General features: G+C 44.5%; 1 protein-coding gene across 2 annotated transcripts in view; it reads right to left on the reverse strand.

Moving 5' to 3' along the window:
• Positions 1-23,039, reverse strand: part of LAMB4 (laminin subunit beta 4) — a 51,566-nt gene that overhangs the window by 16,477 nt on the left and 12,050 nt on the right. For both annotated transcript variants that reach the window (XM_066989788.1, XM_066989794.1), the window contains exons 8-27: positions 22,043-22,178; positions 20,851-20,924; positions 20,013-20,201; positions 19,438-19,501; positions 18,678-18,892; positions 17,134-17,254; positions 15,646-15,834; positions 14,446-14,625; positions 13,655-13,764; positions 12,582-12,661; positions 11,359-11,509; positions 10,431-10,562; positions 9,213-9,398; positions 7,835-7,956; positions 7,233-7,353; positions 6,099-6,276; positions 4,800-4,943; positions 4,315-4,546; positions 2,575-2,732; positions 481-705 (exon numbers count right to left, since the gene is read on the reverse strand). In XM_066989788.1, coding sequence (XP_066845889.1) covers positions 481-705; positions 2,575-2,732; positions 4,315-4,546; positions 4,800-4,943; positions 6,099-6,276; positions 7,233-7,353; positions 7,835-7,956; positions 9,213-9,398; positions 10,431-10,562; positions 11,359-11,509; positions 12,582-12,661; positions 13,655-13,764; positions 14,446-14,625; positions 15,646-15,834; positions 17,134-17,254; positions 18,678-18,892; positions 19,438-19,501; positions 20,013-20,201; positions 20,851-20,924; positions 22,043-22,178 — 3,007 coding nt within the window. The remainder of the gene's footprint in view (positions 1-480; positions 706-2,574; positions 2,733-4,314; positions 4,547-4,799; positions 4,944-6,098; positions 6,277-7,232; positions 7,354-7,834; positions 7,957-9,212; positions 9,399-10,430; positions 10,563-11,358; positions 11,510-12,581; positions 12,662-13,654; positions 13,765-14,445; positions 14,626-15,645; positions 15,835-17,133; positions 17,255-18,677; positions 18,893-19,437; positions 19,502-20,012; positions 20,202-20,850; positions 20,925-22,042; positions 22,179-23,039) is intronic.

Here is a 23,039-nt window from a genome sequence, read left to right on the forward strand (position 1 = left end):
CTGAGTTATTGACAGTGTCCTCATGTGGTCTATTAAATTGCCCGAGCAGTCTCTATTTCTAGCCATATCATCAAAACAACTGGGAAGGCAGGGAGCTCAGCAAGAGGTCATCTGGCTAACTCAGCATTGCTTTTGATTATCTTTGATTTCTTTAATTTTGATTCCTTCCTGAATAGCAAGAATGCACATTTATTTTTCTGACAGCTAATACTGATTTCAGTTCACAAATAATCATTTCCTAGGAGTGATATTCAGTAGAAGATTTAGGGAGACTTGGATGACAAGGATAGAACTTAATAGATGCCATATTAGCAGCTATATGTATCACTGGGTAGAGATTTATTCAGGACCCTCATATACTGCTCCATTTGTCTGCTTTAGTCTTATCATCCCCTTAGGGGCTAACTTCTCCCTATAGCCTAATTTGTTTAAAACTTTTCTCGCTGATAATATGCAATTGCAGTGCTGTTGTTCACTTACTTTGGCAGTCCTGAGCAAGGGCTGAACCAAAATACCCGGGTTTGCAGAACTGGCAGTGTGCTCCGTGGGTGTTGTGCAAACACTTGATGCATTCCCCGGTGACTCTGTTACAGGACTCCGGGTCAGTCACGTCAATGTTGTTGTTGCAGGGGCATGGTGCACAGTCCTCCATGGGGCTTCCTGGGTTTTTGTAGAACCCGCTAGGACACGCATCACACTGCCGGCCTGTTGGAGAGAAAGGTAAAAACGTGCTGGCTGGTGAGAATTCAAGTGAGTCATGTAATTTTTAATAATAAAAGGCTGTCTGTTCAAATTCAGATTTCGAATGGAAGATACCCATCTGTTTGAGACTGGTGCCTTTTAATCCTGTGATCATTTAAAATTATATCTCCCGTGCTGCAATCTGTTGGAAACACACCCCTCTCACCCCAAGCCTCTTTTACCAGGGAAGCCCTTTCAGTATGAGTAAAGGGATACCCCTCAGACACCACCTCCAAGCATCTTTTTCCAGCAAAGTATTTTCAAATAGGATAGGATAGGATAGGATAGGATAGGATAGGATAGGATAGGATAGGATAGGATAGATAGCAGAGCAGAGCAGAGCAGAGCAGAGCAGAGCAGAGCAGAGCAGAATAGCTTCAATTGGAAGGCACTTACAAAGACAGTCAAGTCCAACTGTCAGACTACTTTGTGGCTGACCCAAAGTTAAAACCTATCATTAAGAGCATTATCCAAGTGGCTGTTAAACATGGACAGGCATGGAGCATCAACTGCCTCTCCAGGAAGCCTGTTCCAGTGTCTAACCACCCTCTCAGTAAAGAAGGATTTCCTAATGTCTAGTCTGAACCTCCCCCGATGCTGCTTTACAGCAGGGAAAATAGATGAGCACCTACATCTCCACTTCTCCTCCTTGGAAAGTCGTAGGGAACAAAACTGTAGTTGGAGTTAGGCCATTTTGCAGGATTTTCCCTGGTGCCTTCACCCCAATGTCATGGGAAGGTGGGATGTGCCCTATTCTGGAGTGATGCAGAGCCCACCAGACCTGCCTTCCTTTCTCTGACAGAGGATCTCCAGGAGGTCAGAGGAGCTCTGGGACATTCTGTCCTTGCTTTCTGGCATTGCAGTTCTGTCTGCATCCATCCCAAAGCTTCCCCACCACCCCCCAATCAAGGTGCTACCACTCTGCACTCTCAAAAACCTTTCTGGGCAGGCTAGTGTCACTGGGACCTTGTCCACTGGCTCATCCTTGGCCAAAGACTCTTTGCTCTTTCACCACAGTCCCAAGGACCTGAGCCTTTCCCAGTCTCCAGAAGAGTGAGCCTGGTGCCTCAGAGGCGACCAAGAACCTTGGCAGGAAGGAGCAATTGGAAGAAAGTCCTGAACTGAGGATATCAGTTGTTTCTGAGGACAGCAATCCCCTGGGTAAGTACCAACAGGGATCATTTTGGCCCTAACAGTGATTCCTTGGACAAAACTGCTCTTCACTTATACAGGAACATGGCCTAAATAAATATGACAGCATTGGTTTAGTTTTGGCTCCATTGTTGGAAATCTTTGTAATGCCCAGGGGAAGGGAAATAACTTCAGCTTTTCCCTGCAGAAATTCAAGTTAAGTCAATGGGATCTCTGGAAGTGAGACATCAGTTTGCTGCAAAAAATACCCGCATCTGAGATAGCTGGGAATGGCCCTTTCTGCAGTGACCTTTCAAACAGTGAAACATTTCCTTTTTGGTGCCCTGATCTTTCTGATTTGGGTTTCCAATGCTTGCTTCTCAGAGGTGATGAGCAACTGGAGTTCCCTCCACCAGGTACCCCTGGAAAGGGGGACGTTTCCAGAGAGTGACATTAGATTAATTAATGACTTCACTGAATACGAATAGATGAATGCCTTTTTTGAATACTAACTGCACAAATCCCACTTTTCTCAGTTGGGATATTCCCACTCAAGTTGAGTAAATTTGGGCATTAACTTTTCTTATCTATTTTATCATTATTTCACTTGTCATTTCTGAACAGAGGATGTGCAGAGGATCATAATTTTTGTTTTACATCAGTTTTAATATAATCAAAACCAGTCTTTATTTTGCTTGTTACCTGAATATCCCTCGAGACAGTTGCAGACTAATTGTGCAGTCCGGGAGTCCTGGTAACAGGAATGTGCGAAAAACCTCTTGCTCGTAGGTGCCCCTGGGCACATGCATGGGCGGCAGGGTTCTCTGTTCAGGGGGTTTCCGTAATAGCCATCCATGCACCTGTCAAAAGAGTCAACACAAAGCAGCAGGAATTGTCAAATGCTCCTTTCAGTCCTGGCATGTGAATCAATTTATATATATCTATAATTAATTTAGGATTCCAGGCCACTGTAATGCTATCCCCATTAGTTGGTGCAGATGTATGCAGCTTCAAACATGCTCTAAAATGTAAAACCAGAGCTGCATTCCCAAGATCTGGAGAAAAACAAACAAAAATAAAAAACACATTTTCTTTTCAAGGAATATTCCTGAAAACTTTCACCTACTCTGAAATAATTTTAACTCTCTGTGTGTATATATGACAAAATACATGTGAAAGAGGAATACACGTAGTAAGAGCTGGATATGCAGAATTTTTGCGTGTGATATGTGATATGTCATATACATACTATCATTTAGGTTACAGAATCAATCATTCTGTGATTCTGTAAACTCACAGAAAAAATCTGCATATCCAGCTCTTACTACGTGTATTCCTCTCTCACATGTATTTTGCCATATATACACACAAAGAATGATTGGCATGATATTAGAAAGTCCCAGCATGGGTGAAAGAGCAAATATTCATTCAGAGTACTTAGAGAATATTGCATATTTCAGGGCGTGACATTTATGTAGAAATGCTCTGTCTGAAACATTCTGCAAACCTGGGGTGATGGCTGCTTCAAGGTGGTGGCAGCTGTGGCATTACCCGTACAAGCAGGCAATGGAGCAGCTTCTGAAGCATCCTCGGTCTTTAATCTGCTTTACTATGGCAAATGGGAACACAATTCTGTATATTTATACAAGCCAGTTTAAAAGTCTTGGCTTTCCAATTATCCTCGCCCTGGGTAATGGAACTCCCGTGGAGGCGCAGGGCAACAAGTGTTTCAGTCTCCCATTTTTAATCTATTTGACATCTACAGCCACAATAGCGAAAGGTCGCATTGTCCAAACGCATTGGTAGAGAAGCTCAACAGGCTTCATGGGGAAATCCTCTTAAAATGGAATGAAGAGGTACAATCCAGCCGAACCAAACTAACCAGCCAATAAATTTAATTCTGATGTCCTTGCTGAATCTGCTGATAATTCTGCAAGGGTATAAATGAAAAACATGAGCACTGTTTTGAGCAGAGATGGAACCACGTGGGTGAAGTCATTTGCTGGTCATATGGAAATGATATGAGCCAGCAAAGAGGGCATGTTTATTTAAGCTCCTCAGAGATAATCGCAGGTATTAAAATGAGTATTCAGCTCTAGTTTAGCCTCTTGGCAATTTAGAAGCTGGCAGGAAATCTTGTATCACAGGTGCAGCACTTTGCACAGGTCTCTGAGCACATAGCACCTGGGCACCCATGTCTCAAATGCCGCTTGCAGGTGGCTGTGCCCCGGTCCATCCCAGAGGATCCGCCTTCCCGCTCACATTTACCCAACAAACGGGCACCTGTCATTCAGCATTGAGGTCCAGTTCAATCCTGTTTTTAGCTATGTTTCCAGTTAAGGTCTCTGATGCATTGATGGGATGTAGGTGGGTCCCCAGCAAAGCACATATCTCAGACAGCTGTTTTTGGGGTGAGCAGTGCAGTGCTGCCCATCACCTTACCTTTCACAGCGGCTTCCAGCCGTAAACCTGCTGCAGTTCAGGCACTCGCCGGTCACCGCGTCGCAGAGCTCTGCGTAGCCATTACATGGGCACGGGCGGCAGTGGGGAAACCCAAAATACCCAGGCAGGCACCGGCTGCAGCGCTGACCATCGACGTCCTGGCGGCAGGCGCACTGCCCCGTCACCTGGTCGCACAGCGAGCTCACCGAGCCTTGCGGGTGGCACTCGCATGCTGGAAAACACCGAGAGAGAAGCTGCATCGTCAGCATGTCCCCACCAACCCACCCATCACTGACACTGCTCAGAGACAGGACAAGCAATGGGGATGGCAACTTTGTTATATGTGGAAATAATTTTTTATCGCATCATGCATATTAGTGGCTTCAAAGCCCTACAAGGTTGGGGTGTCCATGAAGAGCACCATACTGTTACCGGTGCTGGTACTGGTGCTGGTACTGGTGCTGGACTGGCTGCCAAGTACTCACAGTAGCAGCCGTGGAAGCCAAAGCCGTAGCTGCCTGCAGCGCAGGTGTCGCAGCAGCGTCCCACGACGTTGGCTTTGCAGTGACACTGTCCCCCGAGTCTGCTGCAGCTGGCGTTCAGCGACCCTTGGGGATTGCACTTGCATGCTGCCAGTGGGAAAGAAAATCAAACCAGGCTCGGTTAAAAAAACAAAGGGGTGTGACTGTTCTCATAATCTTGCAGTTTTTGCACTTAGGAACAGGAAGGGAAGAGCTTGATGACCTCTCATCAGGGATTCACTAACCACCAACAGCGATGCGCTAGCTGCAGCACTGGACGTGGTCTGCAAGCAGTGCTTAGCCTGTGCCTGTGCATTGTCTGCTCCTTTGTGAGCAACTTGGACTGTCCTACTGAACAAAGGTGGTCTGCTAACTCACAGAGGATGTTTGTCCACGATGCTCAGATGCCAGTGCTAGAAAGCCAAAGTGAGAATCCCATCACTATGGGGAGCCGTACTGGAATGCTTACACAGAATCAGTGCAGCCCAAATTTAATTGAGTGGAAGATTGCAGCTGTGTGGCCATGGCCACATCGCATGATCTGTGAGTGAGGCATCTGTTCTTCTAAAGACAGCACGAACTAAGGAGATGCTGTCAGGTCTTGGCAAGGATCAAAGTCATCTCCACAGGGAGCTGACCACCAAAGGTGTCCAGAAAGACAACTCCTGACGCTGGAAGTACAGAGAAGCTCCATCACTGTGGGCCCAACAACAGAGAAGTTATTTCTGCAATGGGGCCAGGATACTGCCAGGGGCTTCAAACCCCACCTGCCACTGCACTCTCGCTGGGACACCACTGATGTTTTCTTGGAGAACTTGTTTCAGCACATTGGCTTGTGTGCCATCAGGCCTGGAGCTCTACCAGGCCATCCAGATGTCTTGCAGGATCTGTAGAGAGGGCCTAAAAACTCCTCTGTCATTTTCTGGCAGCCAAAAACTAGCCAAGTTGCTGCTCTGGGCAGTTGGTGAAGCTGCTTCTGGTTGCAATGCTCTTCAGAAAACACACAAGCACTGCTCCATCCTGCTGCTCCACCAAGCTCAACATGCGATGGGCTCAAGATCCATGGCTGGTCAAGAGCCATGCCACCCAGAGATGTTTGCAGCATGCTCAGGGTTCAATGGGATGTATCCAGCATGCCCATACTGATCAGCTTCACTTACCTACACCACCATGGACTGAAAGCTCTCCAGTCAACATGCCCAACAAACTCAAGGAAAAAACATCAACTGACCAAACCAGGTGTCTGTGCGGGTTGCCCCTTACCGACGGCACCGTGGTGAATGCGGGCGGACATGCTCGCGATCAGCCGTGAGCATGCCTCGGGCAGGATGTGAGGTCCAACTTCTGATGCAATTTCAATGCAGCGATACTTTTGGTAGTCATCTAAATCCTTTTCACTGCATAAGTTTTCCACAGAGCTGATTCTGGGAATAAGTCCAAGCTGCGGCGTTAAGAGGAAAAGAAAATATTTTTGCTTAGATATAGTGAAAAACAGAATTTCCCACATTCCCTGACTGTGGTGCGCATGGTGAGGACAGAGGCCTGGAGCACCGGATTTCTAAATCTAAATTCACATTTATTCTCAAGGTCTAGACATTCCCCGCGTTCCTCACATAAAAGAGACTGTGTACAAAAAAGTCGGATTATAATAAGACCTCAGATATATGCTCAGAACTGTTTTTGCTGCTAAGAGGTACCATGTTTACGACTCCAAAAGCAGGCCAAAATTTTTACTTGTGTTACTGAGATAGGGAAAAAATAATCTGGAGGCTCCATGTCCAAGTATGGCCAGCCTTTGTCAGCTCCAGTTCTACAGAAGTAATTAGAGGAATGAATTTTTAAATACTTTTCTCAAGAGAAAGACCCAAAACTAATACCCAGTTTCTGCCTTGGTGGAAACATGGGAAATGTCTGGACATAATTCCCAGGATATCACAGAACTAATTTTACTTCTCCAGTGACAAGACCCATCTCGAAATCCCCATGATTTTTTAATTAGGTTCAGTTATATAGATTTTCAAAAAAATAGGTGAATGAAGAATTGAAAAATGTGTGTCCCTAACCACACCACTTTGTCAGCATATGTGGAATGTGCTCATAATAAATGAGCAACCTCTAGAGGTACACACTCTGGCTATTAACATACACAACATGTATGATTTGGTGAGCTATTATGGTATTGCTCCATAAAAATTGTAAATGATGCAATCCTGTCTTTCCATATATAAGCACAGAAAGACAGTGCCAATGGAGGTAAGTTGAAGTAAGCTTCCCTGGATTTCTGATAAAATGCACCACAAATGATTTAAAAATATTTGGATGAGTCTATGTGAAAAACAAACAAATTTCAAAGTGGTATAAATCCAGTCTAGAGGGAATTGTGACAGCATTACTTACAGAGTCAATCAAGATGAACGATTTAGCCTTTGGGCCAGAGGCAGAGGGCTGAGAGAAATACACGTCCACAGAATACTCTGTTCCTGGCTCCAGGCAGACTGGAGTTTGCAGGAGAGCGACCCTGTTTAGCAGAAACAAAGCACAGTTATGGACAGAGCATAGTTATATGCTTGGTCCCTCACCAGAGCAGGATGGGGCACGTTGCTGGGATGCCGTGAGCTCTCCCTGCCCTCCTGTCTCCTCTCTGTTCTTTACATAGGTGCAATCTGAAAACCTGGTTTTGAGAATAGGCTACGGCAGTGTCTTTAGGTCAGTATTTCCTTCCTGTATGGAAATAGCTTCAGCTGGATCTCTGCCAAAGGAATTAGCCCCAGCAGGACCTAAGGCTGCTCTCCCAGCTCTGGCGAGCTGTTGCCAGGCTGAAGCATCTGCTTCTTCCTGCCCTCCTTCGGTCCGCCTGCTGCTGTGGTACGGCAGCAACAGGAAAGGCCACACATGTGTTTCCAATATCCCCGCTTTCCCACAGATTTAATGTGCTGCAGTGGTTCAGCAAAGGATTTGTACACAGGAAATCTACAGCGAAAGGACAGGAATAGCTGGACCTCTTCGCAGCTGGGAGAGCCAACACATGTGGCTCCTGTGAAAAGCCTTGGGTTCTGCAGCGTTGACTTGACAAAGCACCAGTGGGCTGAACGGCGACACTTGCTAGCCAGTCTTCTAAGGTCTATAAACAAAAGACAAGAATTACGATCATTTTTCATACCTGAAAAACCCTCTTTCTCCCTGTCACGGTTTGTGAAAGCCAACTGAGTGGTTGCAAATAACAGTGACAAAGCAGGTTTTCTCTTTGTTCTTTATAGGATTAAAAATAAGGTTATTGGTGAAAAATGCATTGTATTTGCAATGGCTAATTGAATAGCAGTAGCGGAAATGGGACCTCAGCTGGTGCAAATGGAAACAGCTCTGTTAAAGCCATTGGAGTTGTTTCCTTTCTCAGCACAGTGTTGTCCCACAGATAGCCTTCGCTGTGTGCCTCCCCTCACATCTAATAAGGAATAACAAACATAAATGATTTTGTTACACAAGTCTTTCAAATTCAGCTGTTTCATCCAGTCCTTAGAAGGAAAAAGCAACGTCAAACCAGCCCACTGTGAAATTATTCTCATGTTTTAAGTCAATGGGAGTTTTGTTTGCCTCAGAATGACAGGAAAAGAGCAGAATACAATAGACAGAAGAAGTATCTTGAGTGGTGGGATAGTCCCAGGGAGCTGGGAAGGGAAGGAACAAAGCATGTATGAATAACTGGTATGGATAAAACACTTGCATATGTCTTTGAACACATGGCTATGGACTTGGATTTAACCAGATTCGGGTTAATGGATTTCCCTAGACATATCTTCATCACTGAGAAATTTTGTCCAGACACAAAATAAGAACAGATGATCTTGAAGGTCTTTTCCAACCTTAATGATTCTATGATTCTATGATTTTGGTTAATATCCAACAGTTTTCACACATCTCAGAGCCCAGCTGGAGCAACTGGGAAGCTGGATGCCTACAAAGGTCCTGGATAGATACCTTCTGTGTATGCACAGATCAGCTCACTCCTGCCTGTGCACATTGTCCTGCCCAGAAAATCTCAGATAGAAATATAAGATGCCCATCCAGAAAGAGCTGGCATTTTGCAGGTGTCTGACCCATGAACAAAAGTGCAGTACAAGCAAGGGTAGCAAATGAGGAGCTCCAGAAGATGAAAATTTGTCTGATACTTAGAAAACACTTTTTTTTTTTTTTTTTTTTTTTTTAATATGAGTGCAAGGAGATAAGGGAATAAGTATAGTGCACGTTTCTCTGCTGTTCAGGATGAGCAGGCAAAAAATTTTCATTTAAAAAAAATAAAGAGCAGGAGGAGTTGCCTATTATTGGCAAAATAGACCCTGCATCTATCACATCACAAGACACACAAGTCATCACAAATACCTCAGGCTCATAACGGATCGAGATATCAAAGTCCATAGCGAAGGGAATATTGTTGATGGCAAATCTCAGCCCAGCTCCACTGAGGACACGGGCAAAGCCAGCTCCTGTCCACGTGACAGACCGGCCAGCGCTGGGCTGCCTGAAAACCACTGCCACAGCTGAGCCCTGTCCTAGCTGAATGGCATCCTGCAAAGACACGTTGACATTTTCAACAATGCAAGTTACAAACAGGCAAACTCAGAAAAAAAAGGAAAGGAGTTGCTTTTTGCCATATTATTTATTTATTTCAGCTACTGGTCAGCCTCATTTTCTGAACACACTCTTGAACTAGCGATAGGACAAGAGGGAATGGCCTCAAGTTGCACCAGGGGAGGTTCAGGTTGGAAATGAGGAGACATTTCTTCTCAGAAAGAGCAGTCAGGCACTGGGACGGGTTGCCCAGGGAGGTGGTGGAGTCACCGTCCCTGGGGGTGTTCAAGGAGAGGTTGGACGTGGTGCTTAGGGACAGGGTTTAGTGGGTGACATTGATGGTAGGATGATGGTTGGACCAGGTGATCTTGGAGGGCTTTTCCAACCTCAATGATTCTATGATTCTATGATCTGCATGCTAAGAACTCTCCCACATGTAGGATGTTTAGGGCCACAGATAGAGAAAAGCTTCCTATAGCTTTGCTACAAGAGCAATGAGAAGGACCAGATTAATCCATCCATCTCTGTACATCTGGCACCTCCAGGCATTCACACTGCAAACCTTAAACAGATTAAAATTGATTTTGTACATGACTGGACTTTTCATTATAAGCTGAATGAATAAATATCAATACTTAAAATGACTAAGCTGACTTGGAGTGATGGAGAATTTAAATACAGAAGGTACCATGTTAACATCTAGGTACACTTAAATGTTGTAGAGGTCTTGCAAACAAAACAAAATAAAAAGGTGGTGGTGGTGGGGATTTTACCTTTCTTGAGGCTCTTCCCTTCTAAACAATTCATTGAACCTGAGCCTACAGTGGCACTGAGCATAGCAAAACAAGCCTGTCTGCGGGAATTATAAAAAATACAGCTAAAGTGTATAAAAAAAATGATTTCACTTGTGTCAGGATTCTGATGCTTAGGACTGTGAATTCCACATGCTCAGACATTTTCTCTCCCTGTTGCAAGATTAAATTTAGTATTTGTTGTAATCTTTCCTTAAATAACAAAGCACCTATTTACCTGCCCAAGTCCAGCTTTTCTTACACTTCGTTTTTTGCTCCTATTTAACACAATCTTTCCATTTTCAATCGTGAACTCATATCCTTGCTTCTGGAAGTAGATGTCACACCTTGGAAGAGCGGTTGGTTTAACCTATGAGGTAGAAGTAAAGAGAGAGGAGGTATCACTGTCTCAACAGTTGTGAAGGGTTGGTAAGCAACTAAATGGAAAACCCAATTTTAAAATAAGTTCTGTTCTCTGCTGGGTGAAACCCTGAAACACAGCCCAGCAACTGCTGGAAACCTTTTTCCCTCACTCTTAAAATTAGCTTCGTCCCAGACATCTGTTTTCCATTTAATTATTGGACTGTAGGATGATTACTGGCTGTGATTATAGCTAAATATTTGTGGATGTGACCTGAAAATAAACATTTTTATTATTATTCCTTCTCCATAGCTTCTGGACAACACATCAGATTAAAAAACATTATTAAAAATCTATGCAGCGGAAGGGACACATTCCAGCAAGGCGAGACTTGTACTTTGCATGGGGAACAGCTACCCTAATTTTGAGGAGAAAAAAATAATTCTAAAAATGTTGTGGAATTAATGCCAAATTCTTTAGAGCTACCATCAGTACCTTTATACAGGGCAGCAGTAATGAGTCCAATGACGCAGAGAGGGATTTGTTTCTTCCCCTGTCAGAGCTTTCCAGAAATATCACAATTAGTGACAGCTTCTCCTCAAGCTGTTGGCAACTCAATCATTTTCCTCTAACTTAAATAATCAAATTAATTTGATTAATTTGTAGTGACTGTCCCTGGGTAACAGCCACAGTTATGGGAGACACGGAAGACAAGAATGTCCTGAGGATGGTCGAGGGACTTGCTTAGTATCAACCACCATATGGACGCGTTCTCCATATGACACCCAAAAGTCCAGGTACATACCAAGGGTGCAGAGCCAGAAAGGGACGTTGCATGCTCAGCTTCATAAATGTAATAATCCAGGGGTAAAAAGAAGTAGCCTGGGGCTGGCTCGTTACACTGGCGACTCACGATGTTGGGAAGGCACTGGCACTGACCGTCCTCTGGTGAGCACCTGGGGCAAGAGTTGGTAAAGAGAGCTGCTCAGCTCCACCCTTGCTTTAGCTCTGTTTCATTTCTTCCATCGTGAATTACTTAATCCACTTCCATTGTGGAAGAGGATTTCCACCAACAACCCTCATTGTTTCCTCTTTCCAATGCTGTATGTATTTAGTGCTTCTTTTTCCTCACTTAGGAGACGTGACATGCCTTGTCTTTCTCCATCCAGCCTATAACCAGGAGCACAGATCCTTTTCTTTCCTGAGCATCTATTCCCATCTATTCCTGTATCCATTTCTCATATCTGTTTCTATATCTATTACAGTATCCTTTCGTAAGCACCTCTCACACATTTTTAGAAACATGACATGAGGTCACAAGGACCTTTGGTTTGAGTGATATGGTAGTTTTCATATACTTGCACTCTTACTTAATGCGTTAAATGATTACTAGCTTTGATTAACTTACTGACAAGTACATGCCATACATGCTGAGGAGCTGCTGACTATGCATGATACTGGACTACATGCTTCTGTGTCTGAAGTCTGAGAAGGATGTCTGAAGGATGTCTGAGAAGGATGTGTCTGAAGTCTAACAGTTAAGAACCTTGCCTGACAGACTGGAGCAGCCCAACTGAAACAAAACTGGCCTCTAAACTGATATATTTTGAATATGAGCCAATGCTTTAGGAAAAAAAATAAAAATATATATGTATATATTTCTAACTTTTGAAGCTTTGAAGAATGTGTAGGAAGCTAAGTTAAAAATGTCACCCATAACTAATAATTTCTACTGAAGTTAGGGCCTCTGTTTCTCTCAAACTATACAGTTTGTATTTTATATTAAACTAGTCTTTATTATAGCTGATCCAAAGCTGGCTTTGAAGGTAAAAGGTAAATCCCACTTAAAATCACAACCAAATCTCCACAATCCCACCATGACTTTATACTGTTCATATGTGATGAAATTATGTCGACAGTCTGTTTTCCCACTTGCACTGAGACTCTATTAACCTAATGAGAAAGTCTAGCCCAAGATTTTGTAAAAATTAAAAATAGGACAAATCTTGATGAAGAACATTAACTCACAAGTTATTCTGGGATCCGCCAATGTCACAGTCACATGGAGAACAGCCATACAAGCTCTTGCCGAGACCCCAGTATTCCACCTGAAATAAAAGAAAATGAAACATATATATATATATATATTTAATGGCAATTATTTACATCAACGTAATTTATTTGCTTGGATGACTGATGCTCTGGACCATTCCTGAGATGCCTGCCTGTGCTTGGCCATGTGAGATCGCTTCTTCTACCAGATTGCATGGTGCACAGACGCTGCAAGAAGGGCCAGATATTTATGCATTTGTGCAGGCAAGTTGTTCTGGAAACAGCAGAGATGGTCTGAGGACTTGACGTTGCATTTCCTTTCCTTTCTCAGTGTTGCTCCTAGTCCAGTTTGACTGCACAAACGTTTGCATGAGGTAAAAGAGAAGAACCAAATGTGTCCACGCAAAATGGAAGTGTATCGCTGTAAAATTAATTTCAAGTAAATCTAATTGTTTACTTTTTTTGGCAATGACTGTTCCCTTATACAAAAAAAAAAAAGACTATGAGATCCTATTTTTTTTGTGAGGATACTCACTACAAATATTTTGAGAGCAGCTAAATCCACAGCTTCCCCATCCTCCCCTGCAGGTCAGGGTAGCAGTAGTTCACAGCCTACTGCACAGAGGACACTTTTTCCCATCCAGAGTCTGTTAAGGAAAGGCTTTGAATCAATCTAAGGACAGTTTCAGGCTTTGAATGAAGGACACTTTCAGGGACTCAGCTCCTGCTGCTTTCCTCATCTGCGGGCATGATCCCAGTCCACGAACACAGAGTGAAAACAATGGAGACATCACCAAGGACAAACCCCCAAGCTGTCCCATGCCAGGGTGGAGGCACTCCCTTGGTAAAACCAGATGGTCTTCATATTCCCTAAATAGTGTCACTGCACAAGAAATGACGTCTCATGCACAGAACAGATACCATTTTCTCCTTTGATGAAATGCCACCCCAGAGCCCACTGGAAGGCAGGGGATGGGAGAGGAGACTTCTACAACCACATGCAAGGAGAGCCAGCATGAAATATTAACAGAAACTGTTTGGGTACATACAATGCATTTCTCACAGCGTCGGCCTGTGGCGAACTGCTGGCAGAGGCACTCGCCGGTGGCAGGGTTGCAGATGGAGAAAGGCAAAGTACCAAAGGCATCACAATTGCAGGCTGCAGGGAGAGAAATGTGTGGTTAGCTCTGCTGGCTCCGGTGACCGCAGCAGGCCTGGTATTGGCTTTAGATGTGGCAGCAGCACAGCAGGCAGTCTCCATCCTCTGGGTGGACATGTCCTGACACCCTGCAGCTTCCTCGGTGGGGACCCTCGGGGGGAACAGGGAGCGCCAGCAGCAGCTTGATGTGGTGTTTTGCCATGTGTTCTGGCATGCTGATCTGCACTGCACAGTCCTTCCATGTGCCTGAGAAACATGTGCTGGACATAATGGGCTTGCAAACTCACAGCATGCCTGAGTAGGGGTAAGATGTGTTTGCCAGCAACCCTTGCTCAGAGGAATGACTCTTGTGCTGATTTTTGTACAAAAATAGTTTTCATGTGTTTTAACCTCCCTTCCCAATTAAAATGAATATTTAATGATCTTTCTATTAACAACAGCCTGATCTATTATAAAATACTATGTGTTCTGCAAGTGATTTCATATATTTTCTGCCCTGATAACCCTTGCTTTTCTCACATGCTGTACCAGGGACATGTCCTTGACCTAAAATTACAGTAGGCAACTGAGTATTTGTAATGAGGATAGTATCTGTGTGTTAGCAAGTGCGTCTGTACATTCAATTACCTTCATCTCTTTAAAATGCTTTGGGAAGAAGAACAAAAGCAGTGCTCTACATACGCTGGCAGCCCAGGGGGTCACTGCCGCTCAGCCCGTAGTGGTTCGCCCTGCAGCGGTTGCAGCGGTCACCCTCCACGTTCTCCTTGCACGGGCACCGACCCGCCACCGTCCCCAGAGCAGGATCCGTGCGGCTTTCGCACATGCCGTTGTGCAGCGTGCCTTCTGGGTCACAGCTGCAAGCTGCAGGCAGGGTCAAAGAGGCATAAAAAGGCATATTTAGATATAGGTATGAAAATGCAATTATAGAAGTGCAGGTTGTCAAAAATTCGGTGTTCTTGTAAAGACTAGAGACTTTCACCCATGCCTGCTGTGTTGGATGCTTCACAGTTAACGAACAGCCACAACTAAGAAATATTTCAAGAGGGTTTCAAAGATCTACTTTTTCTCTGGAGGAAAGTTGCAGTCTTCACTTTGGTAGAAATTTACCCTTTGCTTTAGGTAGAAATAGGTGTCACTCACCCGCTCCATACCCTGTCCAGAGCACGTGGGGAGAAGCAGGCCCTGTGCTTTCAAGGATGTTCTTGTGAAAGCTGTAAGGTTACAGGGGGTACCACACAGGAGCCACCTCCCCAGAGCTGGTCTGAGCTGGCCATGGCCGAACTATTTGCTAGAAAGGATGGGATCAGCAGGGGACGCTGCCTTCATGATGCGTTCCATTTTCTGCTTCGGCACTTGCTGTTTCTCACAGCAGTGTTAAAATCTACCGCAGCACTTCCCTTTGTAACCTCCCCTTAGCTCCTTAAGGATTTTCCACACCAATCAATTACTAAAATTAAATTATATTCAAAAAATCTTTCCCATCCTATGCTAATACTAAATTTAACTCACCTTTCAAAAGAAGGGTTTGCATACCTGAAAGCTTGTTTTTTCTATATATGACCTAGTAAAAGATGCTCCTCTTTCCACCATTTCACACCTCTTCTGTAATCCCTAACTATCACAGAAGCAACAGCACTATTGTAGTGATATTTATACTGATGTTGTTCAGGAAAGATGATGCCCCTGCTGGACTTCAAATCTCATCTTGGCAATGATGCAATATGCAGCTCCTTGTATAACGCTCTTTCAAGAAGGGAGTCATGCAGCTATTTTGTACAGTAGTTTGGATGTTATAGGCTTGGCGACATTTTTACAACCACGTTAGCATTCAGGTATGGGGATGCAACAGAAGCAAATAGAAGCTAAAAAAGGGAAGCTTACGGAGACACACGTGAGGGTCTGAGATGACTTTGCGTGGGTCCTGGTAAAAGAAAAGCTTGCACTGGTCGCAGTGTTGCCCCGTAGTGTTGTCCTGGCAGTCCTCGCAGACCCCGCCGCTGACCCCACCGCTGGCCTGGTACACGTCCATGTCGAAGTGGCATCTGCCAGAATGGCCATTGCAGTTACAGCCTGCAAACAAAAACAAACAGGAGATATTTAGCACCACGGTTCCTGCTGCAGCCTTGCCACCGTTGCTGTCTACCTTTAACACTGGGTTACTTGTCATTCACATGACTTCAGTGTTCCAGATAGACTACAGCATCCCAGGCCTTGTGCTTTACAGTGGGGTCAAGCCAAGATTTTCCAGAAATCACAGAGTCCAGGTTCTGCAAATAATGATGCTTCTATTGCAAATTTGTTTTGCTGCCATCAACGAGGTTGATTTGATTTATACCTATTTGGTAGGAATATAATGATGCTAAGATTGGGGACTAGTTGAAATAAAAAAAAATAAAAAGGAAACATGAGACTGTGGAAAAAAGTTGGAGTGAAAGGGGAGCAAGACCAAAGGTGAAGAAAGCTAAATCTCTTGGCTGCAGAAGTTAGCAGTCTGCACAGGAGGTAGTTCTGAGTCATTTCAGAGTCTTGTCTTGGGTATACGTTCATGTCTTAAAGTATAAACCAAGTCAAACGAGCTGCCAGGAGGAACATGACAGCAGGCTCCAGCACCTCATTACATGAGAGACACCATTTCAGGCTGACATACCAGCTGCCAGACGCTGTGGGAAATTCTGGATGCTTCTGATCCCGCCTCAGGGAGACGAGCCCTCGGCCTGCCATTTACCCCCTCCAGGGAGCAGCAGCTGCCCCAAGGAGGAGGCAGCATCCTCTCATAAAACACCCCGCAGGCACCCTGGGGAGGGTAATGTAGGAGAGACAGTGAGGTAAGGTAACCTCCTCCATCGCGTCCTTCTCTGTGGGGTAGCTGGAGCCTTAAACAAGTCAGAACTGGGCCCTACGCTTTGAGAAGCACCCATGCAGGGGTCTGTGCCTGATACGGAGTGGGGAACACCACTCCACCAAAGAAAGATCTAGCTGAATGTTTGCTACAGATCCTCATGTATTATTCTTGCATGTTCTACATTATTCACCATTGTGAAAAAAAATAAATAATTCAGTCTTGTCTAAATACTTCTTTCATTTGCAAGAAAGACCTTATGCTAAGCAATGAATGGTCTTTTTTGCATTATTGACTTTTTTTTTTTTCTTTTTATGAAAAATAAGAATGTAAAACAGTTCTCCTTCTTGCAGGGCTACACAACACCAACGGATGCATGAACCTATCTGTTTTTCTAGATGAGGCATGGAAAAGGTTCCACCCCAGAAACCACCACATAACGCATTGTGCTGGGACCGTGCTGCATACCCTCCCCTCACCACCCTCCCAGAAATTAAAAAGGAAAATGATATGTGACATGTTTGAGTTACGTTTGCAAGCATTATCTTGTGCCCCTTCAGCTGGCCTCCAGGGAGCATCATTGTAGAAGTCTTTACATCTTTCACAGGACAGGCCTTCAGTGTTATGGTGGCAGATACATCTCCCATGGACCTGCAATATGGTGAGAACAGATGGGATAAGGTGACAAGAAAGGAGAAGAGAAAGGAGAAGGGAAGGGAAGGGAAGGGAAGGGAAGGGAAGGGAAGGGGGAAGGGAAGGGAAGGGAAGGGAAGGGAAGGGAAGGGAAGGGAAGGGAAGGGAAGGGAAGGGAAGGGAAGGGAAGGGAAGGGAAGGGAAGGGAAGGGAAGGGAAGGGAAGGGAAGGGAAGGGAAGGGAAGGGAAGGGAAGGGAAGGGAAGGGAAGGGGGAAGGGAAGGGAAGGGAAGGGAAGGGAAGGGAAGGGAAGGGAAGGGAAGGGAAGGGAAGGGAAGGGAAGGGAATGACTCTATTCAAATTTGTGGAATTTGAAGTGAAATATAAAAGCATCTTTTCCTCTCCCAAGTGAAACAGATGTGGATCAAAATGATGTTTTCTCTATGTCTGCTGGAGTAATCTGTTCCTGATGGCTCTGTTGCCTACGCTAAGTAATAGATTCTGCAAGTCTTAATGCTACAAAATGGCCACTAATCTCCAGCAAGGACTCCTAAATCAAGTTTTATCATTGCAGGAATTATATCTGCATTCATAAGAAGGGATATAGCCCCTCTAGAGCTGCTTATGCTATGTTAAAAGGCTTATTTGCAAATCCAGTCAGTAATAATCTGCTTGAGGTACACCAGCAAGATCAGGGAAATTCAAAGCTCTTTGGCTCCCTCAGCTGACAAAATGCTCATTTATTTAAGTAAAAGGTCTGGAGAACACCTGGAAAATTTAACCAGTTTTAAAGCTTCTGAGCAACACTGAAGAAAAAAAAAAAAAGATTTCTAGTGATACCAATGGAGACTTCAACTTTTTTATTTCTGTATCTCTCTCCCTACATGTCTCTATTCTGAAATACATATTTTCCAGGGAAAAAAAAAAAAGAAAAAAAAGAAAAAAAAAGACGAAAAGAAACAAAACACTCTTGTTCACAGAAAGAATTTGCAATAATGTTCCTCATTTTTTTAATAATCCATTTTTCATGGGTTAGCTTTGCATTATCAGCCATTCTTTGTGCCAGCATCTCCTTCCCTGCCGCAGAGCCCCCGAGCCCAGCTGGAGCATGGAATGCGCCCAGCGAGCGGCCAGTCAAGTCCTCACACAGCGCGGGCTACTTACTGTGTTATACCTGCACCATTACAGCTCTGGTATTTTGCTGCTATTATCAACATGTCACGACCCGGTTGCTTTTGAAACACCGTACCGGTGCCAACAAAGAAACTTCTGAGCTATCTGGCCCAGAGCTCTAGAGGAAGGAGCTGTGCACTGGAGCTGCAAATGGTCAATCCAAAGGTCATCAGGGACCTTCCTTCCTCTCCCTCCCTCCTTTCATCCCTTCCTTCCCCCAGCATACCAGGTAGGGACTGCCCTTGTAGGAGATAGTGTTAATGACATACCATCCCGGGCTGATGGAAGGCATCACCCCGCAGATTCTGCACAGGATCACAGTGGCTGGCGTGCCCATTGCAAAAGCAGCTGCCCCGCACAACCACCTCGTACACAGCGTAGTAGTACTTCTCGAGGGGGTCACGGTGCCTTCTTCCAAGCAGAGCATCCCCAAGGGTATGGAGTTTAGTGAAATTGATCCTTAGGTTTGTCATCGTAATGAGCTCTGGAGGGAAAGAAAAGAAGTCAAGAGCCCAAGTTCACTTGAAAATGAAGAGGGTCAAATCTTCAGCTTGCATCGAACATCCAGTAATTCCCCCATATTGAAGAAACAGGTAAAATTATATTGGCCATGACCAGTAACCCACACAGTGTCGGGGCACGGACACACACCTGGCACACAGCTGCATAGCATTCACACCTTCCCTGGCACAGCCCTGGCCTGGCCAAACTGTGTCTCCCCATCCAATGCCTCCTGGGCCCATGCACAGCTCCGGGGCTGCTCCCAAAAGGCAGTGAGGATTAGGCCACCTGGTCCCTGAGGGAAACATAGCATAGCTGCATGGATCTGTGCAGGGCTGGTCTGTTTGCCTGCTGGGCTAAGGAACAAGACCAGCCCATTTTATTTTTTAATACAGATGTCTCCCTATGATCTTTAGGGATTAATTTTCAATATCACTGATTTACACCAGCTGAGCTTTTGACCCTCTCAGTGTACAAAACAAGCAACACCAGCAAAGTATCTTCAGAGAAAACCTGCACTGTTCTTACCTTGGATATATGGCACGTATGGGTTTTCTATTTGAAAGCTGGGATCCAAAGCTTTTAAGACAACCTGCAAAACAAATTAAAAACAGCTCTATAAGTCATGGAAGCTATTCTTTTTGGACATAAAGTCTGTTACCCGAGACCCATTAGATACTGACTGCACTTTACAGATACCATAGAACTTAAAACCAGTTGGTGGCCCTGGTTCAGCAAGTACTCTCACTCTTTCACCCTGGTTTTGCGAGGCGAAAAGCCTTTTTGGCAGATTTGACGTGTCAGGATTAGCTGCGTGCCCTTCAGCCACAGAGGCTGAAGAACTCTTATGAGGAAGGACTTTCACATTAATTTGGAAATGAGCAAAAAGCACTAGAAGGCTTTGCACAAGTTGTTTTATGAGTTCATTTGGATGTGAAAATTAGAGTAAAACACTGTGGTTTTCTTTCCCTCCTACTTCAGTAAAATCAATAGCACTTCATGTCCCAGGGCTTGTATAAGTGGATCTGATGGGTACAAAAGTGAGTCCATCAGTTCCAGAAAACTGGCCACGTATGATCTCAAACACAGACTCTTAGCAATACCTCGCCTTCAGTGGAGGGCTCGATGTCTGAATATCTTGAATCACAAATGACGTCCCCCACACCCTTTGCTGGACCAGAAGAGATGTTGGGAAAAGAAGCTGCACAGTCTTGTGCAAAATATCTAAATGCTTTCCAGGTCTGTCCAAAGTCGGTGGAGCGTTCAACCAGCATTGCTGCAGGCCGAAATGTCTGCAAAAAAAAACATTATTTCAAGAATTCCTCAGCCAGGCATTGACGAGACATCTCAGGAGCTGTTATACTGACATTTCTGGTTGGGGGATGCCAACAGCTGCAGCTAAAATTCTGTGCTTGGAGCTTGCAGGTACAGTATGGGGCTACTGGTGTCTCTAAAGAAGCCAGATTCCTCATACAAACCTTAGAAGCGAAAGGGCAGGGCAACCTCCAGTAGAGGTAGAAGATTGCTTTCTAAATAAGGAAATCTATGTTAACAGTGTAGGAACTCTGTAGAAAAAAGTGTGTAACCATCTGGATGGATCATAATAGGTATGCATAAGACTGAATTAAACTTGAAAGAGCAACCTCAGTTCAGAAACACCCTAAAATGTTTGGGCTTAATGTTGAATTTTTTTTTTAGATGTAATTCTCAGATTTATAGAAAATAGGAAGAGAAGGCACATGAATGGGAAGCTATTCAGTCTATCCTCCTCCCCTAAGGCAGGATCAACTATAACCATACTTGACAGGTGTTTATCTAACCTGCTCTTACAAACCTCTAAAGATGATGCTTTCACTGCTTCTCTAAGCAATTACTCCTGTGGTTAAATAATTAGTGTATAAAATTACATGAAAGCTCTGGTAAAAGATGTGCATGTAGTACCTTAAAGGTCAGGATAAGATGGCTGAACTGGAATAAGGTTTCCAGGTCCAGTCTAATACTGACATGGTCAATACCTGAAAAAAGAGAAGGAAAATGAAATGAAGAGCACAACACACACATTTGAGGGACTGCTGAGGCAGCTTTCCTTGGGGAATTTAAAGTTGCCTTTTCCAGCACAGCAGCCATGCTCTTTGGGGCATACTGTGAGCACAAACCCAGAATGGGATCCACGATGCTGTGAGTCAGAGGCCGCATGAGATGGTTGAAGGTCCTGCTCAGACCATTCAGACTGAAAATGACAGTGATTGTAAGGTTCTGGGTACAAAATATGGGGTTTTCTTCATGCTAAATTGATCTGTTAAACCCTTCTATACTGACAGACCTGAAAGTGTCATGAGCAAAGCTACCACACCAGACATTTTCCAAAAGTGCAACAGATATAGATAAACAAAACAAAACAAAAAAAAAAACACAAACAAACAAACAAAACACAATTCACACATTCTCTGTAGAGAGTTGCAGGAGCTCAGCTGATATCCCACTGTTCACATCTGCATGCACCATCCTTGGGCTCCTGCTGGCCAGGCTATGCACGAGACCCAGAGGAAAGATAGGGAGAGCAAGGAAGAATCCTTTCACAGCTGTGAAATTTAATGTGGTGCCCAAAACTGGTGACAGTTCCTTGGTAAACATCATGAAAAAACAAGGCTTAGGAATTTTTAGTTGGATACTCAAAGTAGCGGTAACATATAATTTTAATTTTTCTATGCCTTAATTTCCAAATTGTCAAACATCTTTATACATTCACTGTATGCCAAATAAGATAGAGTAAATGATATTCCTCCTATTATGCCTTCACAGAGAAGATGTAAAAATATAAAAATTGATGTCAGTGAAGAACTACTACGGAGAAGCTTGTGACAAAATTAACATGGGGCAATAAATGTGCTGGTACGGTAGCCAAGATTTATTTAATTATTCACTAAAATACGAGTACTTTTTACTGCAAGCACTACTTGTGTTAAATGGGTCTTTGTGCTTTGCCTACTCTGTCACTATGCATCTGTAGGCAAATGTACCTTGTACTGCTGAAGCAAAGAGCACACGCGGTCTTCGTGAAGGCCAAGTGGTGGATAGCAATTACAGAAGTGAATCTAACCGCACGCAGCAATGTTTTGCCAAGGAAACTTACCGTTTTCTGACTGCCACCACTTTTTTTTCCTATCAGGCTCAAAAGTTGTGATAACATTTTCAATCATGTGACTGTTGTGCTGCGTATAGGGATTGTACGGGTATCTGGAATCACAGAGAAAGCACTTCTGTTCAGCCTGGAAAACAAAACAAGCAGGGTAAAGGATGAGTTGTCTCTTCTCTAAAGATCAGGTGGATGCACACGTATTTATCTGACTGCAGGCTCTGGCCTGGAGTGAGATCGCAGAGGGGATGCAAGGGAGGACTGGCTTCTTCAGGGACTGAGGAAGCCTTGAAGAGGAACATTCACTATGTTCACTCATGTGTTTGTTTCTCTCTTTTTTGCACATTTCCTAGCACCTTGGAGGTGATGCTAGGAGCTGCAGCCAGGTGCAATTGTGCAATTGGAAAGCAAGTCTGGATCCAGGTAAAATGTAAGTGGTCTGGGCTGACACCATCACCTGAACCACTGCCGGTGCCTTCTGCAGGCAGCGTGGAGTGGGAAAAGCTTAAAAACGATGCAAAACTGGGATGTCAGTAAGGTGACAGGGAAGACACAAGGAGAGGTGACAAGGTGAACACACCAGGTGGGCAGATGAGCCATGCTGAGCTGCGTGGACCAGCACAAGCTGAGTGTGACGGCAGAAATGCAGCAGGGAGCTGGGCATAGCACAGCATCCTACAGGGAAGGAAGGAGGAGGCACGGATTTAGCACCTTGGCTGAGGCTGCCGGGGATTCAGCTGAAAGCACAAAGTCGAGTTAAGTGGCTAGAAATGGTCAGAGGCCAGGCTGGAAATGACTGGAAAGGGACTGGGGCAGAGGTGCCTGCCCAACACACTCAGGATGTGCAGGGAAACACTAGGAATGGTTTGCACATGTATCACAGAATGGCTTGGGTTGGAAGGGACCTTAAAGATCATCTAACTCCAGCCCCCCTGCCATAGGCAGGGGTGCCACCCACTAGATCAGGTTGGCCAAGTGGCCAGCTTTCATGTAT

Source organism: Anser cygnoides, chromosome 1, assembly GCF_040182565.1.
Source record: "Anser cygnoides isolate HZ-2024a breed goose chromosome 1, Taihu_goose_T2T_genome, whole genome shotgun sequence".
NCBI lineage: Eukaryota > Metazoa > Chordata > Aves > Anseriformes > Anatidae > Anser > Anser cygnoides.